This window comes from Physella acuta, unplaced genomic scaffold, assembly GCF_028476545.2.
Source record: "Physella acuta isolate Inbredline_101_S28 unplaced genomic scaffold, ASM2847654v3 ptg000205l, whole genome shotgun sequence".
NCBI lineage: Eukaryota > Metazoa > Mollusca > Gastropoda > Physidae > Physella > Physella acuta.
The window spans coordinates 706,855-722,194 of record NW_026731724.1 but is presented as its reverse complement, the minus strand read 5'-3'; the positions used below and the strand labels follow the sequence as shown (position 1 = coordinate 722,194).

At 40.9% G+C, this 15,340-nt stretch overlaps 1 protein-coding gene across 1 annotated transcript in view; it reads left to right on the top strand.

The window, feature by feature from the left end:
• The first annotated feature begins 4,029 nt into the window (after positions 1 to 4,029).
• LOC131937267 (thrombospondin type-1 domain-containing protein 4-like) overlaps positions 4,030 to 15,340 on the top strand; it is a 29,392-nt gene continuing 18,081 nt past the window's right edge. The window contains exons 1-2 of the mRNA XM_059294553.1: positions 4,030 to 4,116; positions 13,096 to 13,198. Of these exons, the coding sequence (XP_059150536.1) occupies positions 4,030 to 4,116; positions 13,096 to 13,198 (190 nt within the window). The remainder of the gene's footprint in view (positions 4,117 to 13,095; positions 13,199 to 15,340) is intronic.

The window sequence follows — 15,340 nt, the reverse complement described above, 5'->3', positions numbered from 1 at the left end:
TGAAACATAATCGACTTTTTGTTTACAAAATCAAAGACATCACCAAGGGTGTTTAGTGTAGTTTCTATGTTAAACCACTGACATCCTAAATTACTTTTTTAATTTTTAATGATAATTGATTAATATACTCTTTGATGGCTGACCCTGGTCACTATTTTAGAAAGAAATCGCTGTTTTAAAAACACTAGGAAAACTTAAAACGTCGTGAGACGCGCGCAAAGCACGCGACATGTATTTTTAAATGTAAACAAACGCGCACGGACACTTTTCCATTGTCGCTATGAAATACTTCTGAACCTACATAAAACAATGTAAATACTTAAACAAAGACGTTTACTAAACTTGAGATTTGAAACTTAACCGACGTTTTGTTTATAAAGACATCACCAAGGGTATTTAGTGTCATTTCTATGTTAAACCATTGGGATCCTACATTTACGGGACGCTACTCGTGGTTGTTAACAAGACTGTTCTAGAAAAATTCGACTCTCCTTTCGTTTCTATATTAGTTTTATTTAGTAAAGAGATAACTGTGCCCCTGACAATTATTCTGACCAAATCAATAGGAACTTATATAGTCATGAATGAATGGGGCAGCGTGGTAGAACTTACGACTGCTAACCCAAAAGTCCCGAGTTCGAATCCAGGTTCAAAGACAGTAGACTGTCCCCGAGTCTACCCAACTCTGAAGGGTACCTAACTTACGTTAGGGAAAGTAAGGCGGTTGGACATAGTGATGAACACACTATCACTTCATATACCGAGATCACAGAAAGAAAAAAAAAATTATTTGTTTATCTTCTATATTAATATTTTTTAGAAAATTATAAAAATATAAACAACATGTATTTAAATATATATATATAAGTGGTCGTCAAAATGATAGTTATAGAACCTTAAAGTTAAAAGGTGGTTAAAAAATAAATAAAAAAAAAAAACAAAACAAAAAAAAAACAATGAAAAACGTTGTGATTACAACATATGTAAATATTAAAAACCAACAAAGCAAACAGCCACAACAAATAAAGCAATCACACTTAACATAATTAACACGACTAGACGAAAAACAGAGGACAAAAACAGACTGATAGTAAATAGTAACGGCTATTTATAGATCAACTGTATGAGAAATATGGCCTATTGTAAAGCAAGCCTAGCTGAATAAATTATTTTTAATGACTATTTAAACATATCTTTCAAAAAAAAAAAATCGATACTCTATTGTTTGTCGTCGCGGCCGTAAAGGAGCGTCACGGAAGACAATAGGAGGAGGGGAACACCTGCTCCAGCTGGAGTATTTTACTATATAACATGTCTGCTCTGGCTGCTCAATATTTTACTATATAAACATGTCTGCACAAAAACGACTCAAAAGGGACCTACTATACTACTAAAATTACTTTTTTTCATATTTTATTCAGAGCTATTACAAATATCTTTTTCTTTTATTATTAAGGGGTCATCCATAAATAACGTCACGCTTTTTTGACGATTTTAACCTCCCCCCTCCCCTCCGTCACACGTCGTCACTAACAGCCAGACCCCCCCCCCTAAAATGACGTCACACCTCAGCCTACAACCCCCCCCCCCCCCTCAAAATTGCAGTTGAAATTTTTTTTTAAACATCGATATTTTTTACAAAATCTTGTATGAAATATGTCAAAAAGAGTATTTTAATCAATTCCTTTTATAATTTATTAAAACTGTTTTCGAAAACGCTAAATAACGTCTAAAATTCGTTTTCTAACATTTCTTGTCTATAAAGCAAAAGTGTGTCGTCGCACCATCTGAACCCCCCTCCCCCTCATCACACATCGTCACAAAATTACCGACCCCCCTCCCCCCTACGAGTGTGACGTCATTTATGGACGACCCCTAAGTAGGAATTGAAGATATTTTATGTAGAAAAAAATGTTTTTCACTATAATACAAATCTTACTATAAATTTAAATTTACTATAAAAATCAAAATTTAGTTAATAAAGGTGTAGCTTTTTTCCATATATGAATACGATTATAAATAGGATTAATGTGAAGTTATACTGGAATTCTTGAATACCGCAAGTTATAGTCACATTACCCCCCCCCCCCCCTCCCTCCACTGACGTACTGTGGGTAATCAAGTTGGTGGGAAAATAAAAAAAAAACCACAACGGGAGGTACAAAGACACAAATCTCCGGTCGGCCATAGCGTTGAGCAGATTTTTAGATCACAAATCATGACGGAGGCGTATTATCGGTGATTGATTGCCCATAACAATCGGCGATTCATCGTTCAGTACAATCAGCGATTGATCCTTCGGTAAAAACGGTGATTGATTCTTGTATATATTATAGGCTTGTAATTGTCGATCAAGGGATCAACGGAATCAAATCCTAGTTGTAGATGTCGCATAGACGTCTGGGAAAATTTTGTTAGTCTTAATGGCTAGTTTATAACGAGGCTTAGGTCACGTGGGTCATACAGAGGTCTATAGGCTTAGGTCATGTGGGTCATACTGAGGTCTATAGGCTTAGGGCATGTGGGTCATACTGAGGTCTATAGGCTTAGGGCATGTGGGTCATCATACTGAGGACTATAGGCTTAGGTCACGTGGATCATCATACAGAGGTCTATAGGCTTAGGTCATGTGGGTCATACTGAGGTCTATAGGCTTAGGGCATGTGGGTCATACTGAGGTCTATAGGCTTAGGTCACGTGGATCATCATACTGAGGTCTATAGGCTTAGGTCACATGGGTCTTACTGAGGTCTATAGGTTTAGGGCATAGGGTCACACTGAGGTCTATAGGTTTAGTTCACACGGGTCATACTGAGGTCTATAGGTTCAGGTCATAGGGTCATACTGAGGTCTATAGGTTTAGTTCACACGGGTCATACAGAGGTCTATAGGCTTAGGTCACGTGGGTCGTACTGATGTCTATAGGCTTAGGTCACGTGGGTCATACTGAGGTCTATAGGTTTAGTTCACACGGGTCATACTGAGGTCTATAGGCTTAGGTCACATGGGTCATACAGAGGTCTATAGGCTTAGGTCATGTGGGTCATACTGAGGTCTATAGGCTTAGGTCATGTGGGTCATACTGAGGTCTATAGGCTTAGGTCACGAGGGTCATACTGAGGTCTATAGGCTTAGGTCACATGGGTCATACAGAGGTCTATAGGCTTAGGTCACATGGGTCATACAGAGGTCTATAGGCTTAGGTCACATGGGTCATACAGAGGTCTATAGGCTTAGGTCATGTGGGTCATACTGAGGTCTATAGGCTTAGGTCATGTGGGTCATACTGAGGTCTATAGGCTTAGGTCACGAGGGTCATACTGAGGTCTATAGGCTTAGGTCACATGGGTCATACAGAGGTCTATAGGCTTAGGTCACATGGGTCATACAGAGGTCTATAGGCTTAGGTCACGTGGGTCATACAGAGGTCTATAGGCTTAGGTCACGTGAATCATACAGAGGTCTATAGGCTTAGGTCATGTGGGTCATACTGAGGTCTATAGGCTTAGGTCATGTGGGTCATACAGAGGTCTATAGGCATAGATCACGTGGGTCATACTGAGGTCTATAGGCTTAGGTCATGTGGGTCATATTGAGGTCTATAGGCTTAGGTCACGTGGGTCAGCATACTGAGGTGTATGTTTGAAAATAACATTGAAAATTACAAATTTAATGTGAATCATGATGTGAAAGTCTAGAGTTCGGATCCGTACGACGTCACTGCGTCAACTCAGCTCTGATGGACAAGGTACCAGTCAGGCGACTTGTGTTAGGGAAAGTAAAGGCGTCTGGGCATAGTGGTAACCACACTATCATTTCGTATGCCGTGGTTACTGAAACAGGTGAACTCTACATCACCTACCCGTGGACTGTAAATTCGAAAGGGTCTTTTACTTTTTTTTAAACTACGGTGCGATTTAGGCGTTTTAATTTGGGCGCTACACACCACTTCCCACATTGCTAGGTTTGTCTGCATAGCTCGGCCATTGACCTGTATCAAACACAACAACTCGTGCTATAAATAATCGGATGTTTTTCCCAATATCCCACAGAAACGCTAATAACGGAATCGGCTGTGTTGGATTAAATTCCCAGATTAAAGTCTGCCATACAACAGTAAGTTTATTTTCCTTTCATTACAATCATCAACAATCACACCTTTTAGGTAGCGACACCTAGACCAGTGGTTCTTAACCTATTTGGTATGTGTGTGTATGTGTGTGAGTACATTGTGTGTGTATATGTGTGAATAATGATATATGGAATAGCTTAGGCTTAGTCATGCAACTCTATTGTAAATAACAATATTTAAAGCACTGAAAAAAATAAATAAAAAAAACGTTTTAATAACAAGCTTTTATATTATAAAGCATTAAAAAGTAGAATATAGAGACACTACTATTTAGATAGCTACAAAGAAAAGCGTGGGTCTCTTCCTAAATATTAGTCAAGGTATCCAACAGATACTAAAGTGACCCACGATTTTCTTCATAGCTATTTAAATAGTTGTGTCTCGTTTATATTCTACTTTTTAGTACATTATAACATAAAAACTTGTTATTAAAACGTTTTTTATGAATTTTTTTAATGATAGAAATTTGTTGGATGCAACATTTAGCTTTGTTGTCACACTGAGTGTGTTTGTTTTGCATGTTGTGAGTGTTGAATTGTAAACATCGATCCAGCTAACACAGGTTGGAAATTATCAACTAGGGAACCAGGAACTATCGGACGGATATGTGTATCATTATTGTCAATATGTGCGTTATTGTTGTCAGTTTGTTTTTAAAATGTGTATATTGAAAGACAACTTTAAAAAAAAATAACAACAACAGAGTAATTTAAAATATGACACTGCGGAAGATTAATTTTTCTCTGGTTTTGAAAATTCGGATAATTCTAATTTTCCATTTAAATGCCAATATAGATCTAGATCAAGAATGGTTGTTAATGTAGCTTGCAATAAATGTTGAACAGTTAATTAGTTCAAGCAGTGACGTAACCAGGAGTTTTTCATGTGAGGGGTCCAACAAATGTTCTATATATATGTTTATATATATATATATATATATATATATATATATATATATATATATATATATATATATATATATATATATATATATATATATATATATATATACATATATATATAATGTGTACGGCTGTAATCCATCCAGTCGCCAGGGACAGGGTACAAATATGTCGCCAGGTTAAGGGTTAAGAAAGTAACAATTTTATTACAATACTCAAATTTCTATAGGAGGGGTGGGGAGGGGGGGATTGTTTCCAGTGAACCCCACCTAACCCCCCCCCCCCCTGTATACGCATTTGATTTCAAGACTCAACTACCACTCAACGTCTTGATAAACAAATATAATTTAAAACTTGAAATGAAATAGACTACCACAATCTGAACCTTCAATTTTTTTCCCCGTCTCCGCGAGGCGGCACGTTTGATTGTAGGGATCGTGTAGCTCTGACCTTTGACCTCCCGCCTCTGGTCTTTAGATTTACGAATCAACTCGAGTTTCCCCTCAGCCAGCCGACCCCGACGTAACGCTTTGATCCTGATGGCATAATGTCAATATTTATCGAACAGCGACAACACGCGATCCGTACCCGTCGCTGGGACATGCGCACACGGGCATGACATGGTGGATGACATTGTCTTAAGACACGTACAAATATCATCTACTTACATTTGAAAAGACACGTCACATTTAAATATCTTCTACTTACATTTGAATCCACGTCACATTTAAATATCTTCTACTTACATTTGAAAAGACACGTATAAATATCATCTACTTACATTTGAATCCACGTCACATTTAAATATCTTCTACTTACGTTTGAAAAGACACGATTAAATACCTTCTACTTACGTTCGAAAAGACACGTATAAATATCATCTACTTACATTTGAAAAGACACGTTTAAATACCTTCAACTTAAATTCGAAAAGACACATTTAAATACCTTCTATTTACATTTGAAAAGACACGTTTAAAAACCTTCTACTTACGTTCGAAAAGACACGTATAAATATCATCTACTTACATTTGAAAAGACACGTTTAAATACCTTCAGCTTACATTCGAAAAGACACATTTAAATACCTTCTATTTACATTTGAAAAGACACGTTTAAAAACCTTCTACTTACGTTCGAAAAGACACGTATAAATATCATCTACTTACATTTGAAAAGACACGTTTAAATACCTTCAACTTACATTCGAAAAGACACATTTAAATACCTTCTACTTACATTTGAAAAGACACGTTTAAAAACCTTCTACTTACGTTCGAAAAGACACGTATAAATATCATCTACTTACATTTGAAAAGACACGTTTAAATACCTTCAACTTACATTCGAAAAGACACATTTAAATACCTTCTACTTACATTTGAAAAGACACGTTTAAAAACCTTCTACTTACGTTATAAAAAACACATTTAAATACCTTCTACTTACATTTGAAAAAAAAAATACACTTTAAAATTGTTAATGCGAGAATCGAAACGTTTCTCTTTATTTACATAGTCTAAATTCTTACAAAATCACCGAATGAAATTACACTAACGGTACAGACATACAGGTTTAGCCAACAAAACACTACGTACTTAAGGTTTGGCCACACTAACTCTACAGAAAAGTTTGGCAACACCAACTCTACAGACAGAAAAGTTTGGCTCAGAGTTTCTTTCCCCGAAGAAAGTCTACCCCCCCCCCATCTCCGAACGAAATGGAAGTTATATAGAAAATATATACTTTTAACAGTGTCCGCCCCCCCCCCCCCCCCACCGGATATTTCAAGTGCCCCCCCCCCCCCGGAGAAAAAGTCTGGAAGAAACACTGGTTTGGCCACACTAACTCCATAGACAGAAAAGTTTGGCCACACCAACTCTACAGAAAAGTTTGGCCACACAAACTCTACAGACAGAAAAGTTTGGCCACACCAGCCCTACAAAACACGACATAAAATGTCGACTCTTCTAGTACCAGAACCCCGCGAGTTTAAGAATCTTTCACAAGTGATGTTTAGCCTCCCCCACACTATCCTCCCCTGCCCCAATCACCAGCCCCACCCACGCGTACATATCTAAGGTAGGCGGACACTAGGCTCATGTACCGCCTACACGTGTCTCGCCTACGGAAATGCCTGCCATAAACAGATCAACTAATTACACACACACCGACGTAAAATGTCAATGGACCGACCGCATATGCAATCGCCGCAAATAAAAAAATTGCGCAACGAGATTTATGTTGTAAAAGGTGCTCCTAGAGGTCAGGGTCAAAGGTTGGCTTCAAATAAATACTTGAATGGGATCGCTATACCCAGCTTGAATGGGATCGCCATATCCAGCTCCAATGGGTTCAACTCTGTGATGCTCACCCAGCCTTAACTTCAACTTCGTTTCTCTCTCAAATTATTATTCCCTCCCCTCTCCCTACCACAACCGTTACTTAATTTCGTACTTGTTGTATAAACCAGTCCCCCCCCCCTCACCTCCAATAACGCAGACTTTTTTTTCTACTTTCTCTCTCATCTTGTTACCCCCCCCCCCCCCCCCGCCCCCACAATACCTCAAAATGTCTGTCTATACCGCTTATTCTCCGCACCCCACCCCCCTCGCTAATTCTCTGTACTGTTGTTTAGTCGGTTCAGAGACGTAGTGACCCTTCCCGGCGCCCGGGGACAAACTTTTCGATTTGCAACCCCCCCCCCCTCAAACTTTCGATTTCCACCTCCCCTCGAGATTTCGATTTGCACCCCCCCCCCCCCAACCTTTCAATTATTTATTTTTCCAACCCATTTTGTCGCCCCCTAAGGTCGGCGCCCGGGGACATAAGTCCCCCCCCCCCCCCCCCCCCCTCGCTACGCTACTGAGTCGGTTAGTTAGTCTGTAGTACGTGGACTTTATATCACTGTCGGCGGGGTTGTATGAAGTTGAAGGTCACGGTTGTAAAATACCCAGCGTGCCTCTGGTGTGCAGCAATCTTTCATTGAGGTGCGGGGTGAGCATGTTAATGACCAACATGTAAACACAATCAGGTCCGTGCCGGGTTGACACATATTGTTAACATTTACCAGAGTGTGAAAGGGCGATTGGTTTGTAAACAAACGGCTAGACCAAACTGCCGACAGCTCAGCCGGCCGACCAGGGATAACAGCAGGTGCTACATGCGCTTTTTGGTGTTGGATAAAAAAATTTTTTTCTTCCAGTAATGTCAAAAAATATTAACACATTTTTTTCTTCTTGTCGTGTCAAATTTATTAATAAATTTTGTCTTCCTGTCATGTCAAGTTATTTAAAAGTTTTTAAATGAGTCACGTGACGTCGATCCAACTTTTTTCTTCCACTTTTTGATCTAATATCCAATGATATCATTGTTTTGTTAACATTATTTTTTGTCAACATTACTTTTTGTCAACATTACTTTTTGTCAATATTACTTTTTGTCAGCATTACGTTTTGTCAAAATTTCTTTTTGTCAACATTACTTTTTGTCAACATTATTTGACGGCTTCCTTTAACAGCTGTGTCATATACACGATCCCTAAGACAAGGTGTAAAGAACGGGGGGGGGGGGGAGGGGTGTCACTAAAAATGCTACGTAATATTAGGGGTGGAGATATATAGAAGTGATCGATAATCTTTTAAGGGGTGGTTAAAAATGTGAAAGTTTTAATTGGTTGGTAGCGTACGGAATGATCGACCAAAACTTTTCAATCATGTAGAAACAATGTATGCAGCTTAGGTAGTTATGTCTTGTACACAGTAATAAGACATCATCATTTGTGTCTTATACACAGTAATAAGACATCATCATTTGTGTCTTATACACAGTAATAAGACATCATCATTTGTGTCTTATACACAGTAATAAGACATCATCATTTGTGTCTTATACACAGTAATAAGACATCATCATTTGTGTCTTATACACAGTAATAAGACATCATCATTTGTGTCTTATACACAGTAATAAGACATCATCATTTGTGTCTTATACACAGTAATAAGACATCATCATTTGTGTCTTATACACAGTAATAAAATATCAACCGTTTTGTCTTGTACACGGCAATAAGACATCATTTGTGTCTTATTCACATCAATAATATATCAAAAGTTGTGTCTTGTACGTTGATCAGCAAGATGCGCAACGGAAAAAGCCGAAACGGAAAAAAGCGTTAACAGAAAAAAGTGCAAACCTACCTTTTTCCGTGTGCGCTTTTTTCTGTTTGCGCTTTTTTCTGTTTGCTTTTTTTCTGTTTGCTCTTTTTTTAGTATGCGCTTTATTTTTCTGTGTGCGCTTTTTCCGTTTGCACTTTTTTCTGTTTGCGCTTTTTTCCTTTGCGCTTTTTCTGGGAAATGTCTTGTACACGGCAATAGACATCAACAGGTTTGTCGTGTATACGACGCCTACAATAATTTATTTGCCAGCTTCCCACAGACCAAATTGCCAAACCGTATCAATCAAAACTATTCCGTGTGTGTATCTGGCCTGTGTGTGTATCTGGCCTGTGTGTGTATCTGGCCTGTGTGTGTATCTGGCCTGTGTGTGTATCTGACCTGTGTGTGTATCTGGCCTGTGTGTGTATCTGGCCTGTGTGTGTATCTGGCCTGTGTGTGTATCTGGCCTGTGTGTGTATCTGGCCTGTGTGTGTATCTGGCCTGTGTATCTGGCCTGTGTGTGTATCTGGCCTGTGTGTGTATCTGGCCTGTGTGTGTATCTGGCCTGTGTGTGTATCTGGCATGTGTGTGTATCTGGCCTGTGTGTGTATCTGGCCTGTGTGTGTATCTGGCCTGTGTGTGTATCTGGCCTGTGTGTGTATCTGGCCTGTGTGTGTATCTGGCCTGTGTGTGTATCTGGCATGTGTGTGTATCTGGCCTGTGTGTGTATCTGGCCTGTGTGTGTATCTGGCCTGTGTGTGTATCTGGCCTGTGTGTGTATCTGGCCTGTGTGTGTATCTGGCCTGTGTGTGTATCTGGCCAGTGTGTGTGTATCTGGCCTGTGTGTGTGTGTCTGGCCTGTGTGTGTATCTGGCCAGTGTGTGTGTGTCTGGCCTGTGTGTGTGTGTCTGGCCTGTGTGTGTATCTGGCCTGTGTGTGTATCTGGCCTGTGTGTGTATCTGGCCTGTGTGTGTATCTGGCCTGTGTGTGTGTGTCTGGCCTGTGTGTGTATCTGGCCCGTGTGTGTATCTGGCCTGTGTGTGTATCTGGCCTGTGTGTGTGTGTGTTTGGCCTGTGTGTGTATCTGGCCTGTGCGTGTATCTGGCCTGTGCGTGTATCTGGCCTGTGTGTGTATCTGGCCTGTGTGTGTATCTGGCCTGTGTGTGTATCTGGCCTGTGTGTGTATCTGGCCTGTGTGTGTATCTGGCCTGTGTGTGTATCTGGCCTGTGCGTGTATCTGGCCTGTGTTTGCCCGCTAGGAACTCTAATCAGACATTCCTGGCCTGGTGCCCCAAGCTTTGAAGACCTGGCCTGGTGCCCCAAGCTTTGAAGACCTGGCCTGGTGCTCCAAGCTTTGAAGACCTGGCCTGGCCCTGCATCTTTCTACCCAGCAGACGTGATGAGCCCCCCATGTTCTAGACATCACTTTGTCCCAAATGTCGCAGGGGACAACATGCCCCCCCCCCTGCTCGTCCACACGTTCTGCGGTGACGTCATCACGGCGGTGGTTGTTCGCACGTGGAAGGGCGTGTCCCTGTAATCCAGTGCCATATTCAACACCCAATCGGTTCCTGCTCAAGCCGGAAATCCTGTAACGATCGTGCTCTTGTCTGGTAGATCTGGTACCTGCTGTCACTGCTGCCACCTCTACTGTTCTATTGCAAGCTCTACGGCCTTTGTTTCTAAAGGGTTTGTTCTGTGTTACATGAAAGTTTTAGATTGTAACGGGGAGATGTTTCCCAAATCTCTAGTAACACGTTCTATTTATATGTAGATTCTAGATCATTCTGAGCAGGGTTCCTGATTTTCTAATTAATTTTAATCTCTGCTTTGATGTTCCCAAAAGTTCAGTGGTAGACATCATTACGTACAATAATTCAAGCTCAATACGATTTTCCTAGTACGCACAAGAAAAGGCTGTTCGATATTTATTTATCGTAATGTTACGTGGTTCGTGTGTGGGTGTTTGTTTGTTTGTGTGTGTGTGTGTGTGTGTGTAAGTTAGTGGAGGGGCTGGTAGAGATGTTTCTATCAATGTTAACAATATCAGGTGTGGGTGTTCTACGGAAATGTTAAAAATATCAGGCGTAGGTGGTCTACGGAAATATTAACAATATCCGAGATAGGTTGTCTACGGAAATATTAACATCAGAGATGGGTGGACTACGGAAATATTAACATAAGAGATGGGTGGTCTACGGAAATGTTAGCAATATCAGGTGTGGGTGGTCTACGGAAATATTAACATCATAGATGGGTGGTCTACGGAAATATTAACAATATCAGTTGTGGGTGGTCTACGGAAATATTAATAATCGTTTTGTGACGTAAGAAGTAGCACAGAACAAAGTGTACGCACATTCCCTGGTGGCTCATACAATGTGTACACAATCCCTGGCGGACCCTAATACGTGTACAAAAGGCCACATCAAGTTTCATGAGTCACTCACGCCCAAGCCAAACGCAACCAGTCATTCACTTACCCGCGGGTATGACCGCAGTGAGCTGTACTTGATGTACCTTTGCTCCTGTACATTTTTTATTTTACCTGCACCCCCAAGTGGGTTCAGTGACCTTGGTTTTATTAGGTCAAGGTGTTAAGCTGGCCTAATGGCCTTCATAGTTCAGGCAAGTGTGAGACGGTAAGGTGGTGTCAGGCCCTGAATGAATGGGTTGTCTAATGGTGCATGTCATGGGTGGTCACGCTAGGTCACGTGTCACCCGTTCATCTTGCTAATCTTGCCATAGTGATAAAGCGTTTCAATTCATTATTGGCTAAAGATAACAACGGGTTTTCTAAAACTAGTTATAAGTCACGTGCTCCTGGCAATCAGTGAATCGTTTTGTCCAAATATATTTTCTAAGTGACACCCCCATTATACTTAATAAACTTTACAACATCCTTCATTCGTTACAAAGCTTAAGCTACCTCCCAAGTTTTACCACACCAAAACTACCTCCTATGTTTTACCACGACGGATAGGCCTCCGATATTTCACCAAACCGCTAAAGTCCCCCATGTTAAAGTTACGTTAACCACACCAAATCCCGCAAGTCTCCTCGCTGCCAATACACCATGGTGTCTGTCCCTGGACCAAAGTTACCCAGCTCACATCCATGTCAGGCGTTTTCTCCTGGGGAGGGGGGTAGTTGAAACTTGGGGAGGGGGTAGGGGAGGGCGGACTTAAAATTTCCACGGGGGTAAAATAATTTCTATATTACGTAGATTTTGTTTTCTATTTTGTTCGGGAGAGGGGTCAGTAGACTTGCATCGGGGAGGTAGGGGGGGGGGGGCAAAACTCTGCCACCTCCTCTACTCCCACCCAGAAAAGATGCCTGAAAGAAATAATTACATCCCCGACGGTATGACGACCACTGTGAGACAGAGGGCGTGAAAAAAGAAAAATGTGTTCGGATGAAAGAAAGGAATCTTGTACCTGTCAACACCTATACCACTCATAGCTGTTCCCTTCCTCCATTCCCTTAGCTTTACCCAAATTCTCATCTATCTCTACCTCTTTGTATTATGATTTTTTCTCCTCTTCCCCTCCATAAGAACAATCAATAAATTCAGATCCACACTCTTTTATCCATCTAAACAGGTGATTTGTTTATTAAATAGCCGAGTGTTCAGTCATACAATTTTAAATGTGATGCACGTAACCATGGAGACGGTCACAAATAATCGTTGTGTTGTCGTGTCAACCATTGGAGTTCCCCAACTATTGATGCTCCATAACCACTGATGTTGCCCAACCATTAATGTTCCACAACCATTATTATTCCCCAACTATTGATGTTCCCCAACCATTAATGTTCCCCAACCACTGATGTTCCCCAACCATTGATGTTCCCCAACCACTGATGTTCCCCAACCACTGATGTTCCCCTGTGTCTGCAGGAATGTTCTGGAGACCAGCAGACCTCACGACAAGCCGCGTGTGCCCAGTACAGCATCCGGGCGTCTTCCGGCATCAGTTACACCTGGGAGCCGGCAGTACATCGTGAGTACATGTTGACTGTCTCAATACATCGTGAGTACATGTTGACTGTCTCAATACATCGTGAGTACATGTTGACTGTCTCAATACATCGTGAGTACATGTTGACTGTCTCAATACATCGTGAGTACATGTTGACTGTCTCAATACATCGTGAGTACATGTTGACTGTCTCAGTACATCGTGAGTACATGTTGACTGTCTCAATACATCGTGAGTACATGTTGACTGTCTCAATACATCGTGAGTACATGTTGACTGTCTCAATACATCGTGAATACATCTGCATGGTGATTGTCTTAATACGTGACATTACATCGTGAGTACATGTTGACTGTGACATTACATCGTGAGTACATGTTGACTGTCTCAATACGTGACATTACATCGTGAGTACATGTTGACGTGACATTACATCGTGAGTACATGTTGACTGTTGACATGACATTACATCGTGAGTACATGTTGACTGTCTCAATACGTGACATTACATCGTGAGTACATGTTGACTTTCTCAATACATGACATTACATCGTGAGTAGGGCCTACATGTTGACTGTCTCAATACGTGACATTACATCGTGAGTACATGTTGACTGTCTCAATACGTGACATTACATCGTGAGTACATGTTGACTTTCTCAATACATGACATTACATCGTGAGTAGGGCCTACATGTTGACTGTCTCAATACGTGGCATTACATCGTGAGTACATGTTGACTGTCTCAATACGTGACATTACATCGTGAGTACATGTTGACTGTCTCAATACATCGTGAGTACATGTTGACTGTCTCAATACGTGACATTACATCGTGAGTACATGTTGACTGTCTCAATACGTGACATTACATCGTGAGTACATGTTGACTGTCTTAATACGTGACATTACATCGTGAGTACATGTTGACTGTCTCAATACGTGACATTACATCGTGAGTACATGTTGACTGTCTCAATACGTGACATTACATCGTGAGTACATGTTGACTGTCTTAATACGTGACATTACATCGTGAGTACATGTTGACTGTCTCAATACGTGACATTACATCGTGAGTACATGTTGACTGTCTCAATACGTGACATTACATCGTGAGTACATGTTGACTGTCTCAATACGTGACATTACATCGTGAGTACATGTTGACTGTCTCAATACGTGACATTACATCGTGAGTACATGTTGACTGTCTCAATACGTGACATTACATCGTGAGTACATGTTGACTGTCTCAATACGTGGCATTACATCGTGAGTACATGTTGACTGTCTCAATACGTGACATTACATCGTGAGTACATGTTGACTGTCTCAATACGTGACATTACATCGAGAGTACATGTTGACTGTCTCAACACATCGTGAGTACATGTTGACTGTCTTAATACGTGACATTACATCGTGAGTGCATGTTGACTGTCTCAATACGTGACATTACATCGTGAGTACATGTTGCCTGTCTCAATACGTGACATTACATCGTGAGTACATCTGCATGTTGACGTGACATTACATCGTGAGTACATGTTGACTGTCTCTGTAAGTGACATTACATCGTGAGTGCATGTTGACTGTCTCAATACGTGACATTACATCGTGAGTGCATGTTGACTGTCTCAATACGTGTCATTACATCGTGAGTACATCTGCATGGTGACGTGACATTACATAGTGAGTACATGTTGACTGTCTCAATACGTGACATTACATCGTGAGTACATGTTGACTGTCTCAATACGTGGCATTTCACTATGACATGACAATATGTCACGTTTAACGCTAAATTGTAGAGCCACATTATGTCACGTTTGAAGTTAAACTCGAGGATCACTCCCAGTCCTGTTTAAGTTTAATCTGTGAGTCACGACATGTCACGTTGAACTTTAAACAACGGAGTCACGGCATGTCACGTTTAACGTTAAACAACGGAGTCACGGCATGTCACGTTTAACGTCAACAACGGAGTCACGGCATGTCACGTTTAACGTTAAACAACGGAGTCACGGCATGTCACGTTTAACGTTAAACAACGGAGTCAGGGCATGTCACGTTGAACGTTAAACAACGTAGTCAGGGCATGTCACGTTGAACGTTAAACAACAGAGTCACGGAACGTCACGTTTAACGCGAGTCAGCAG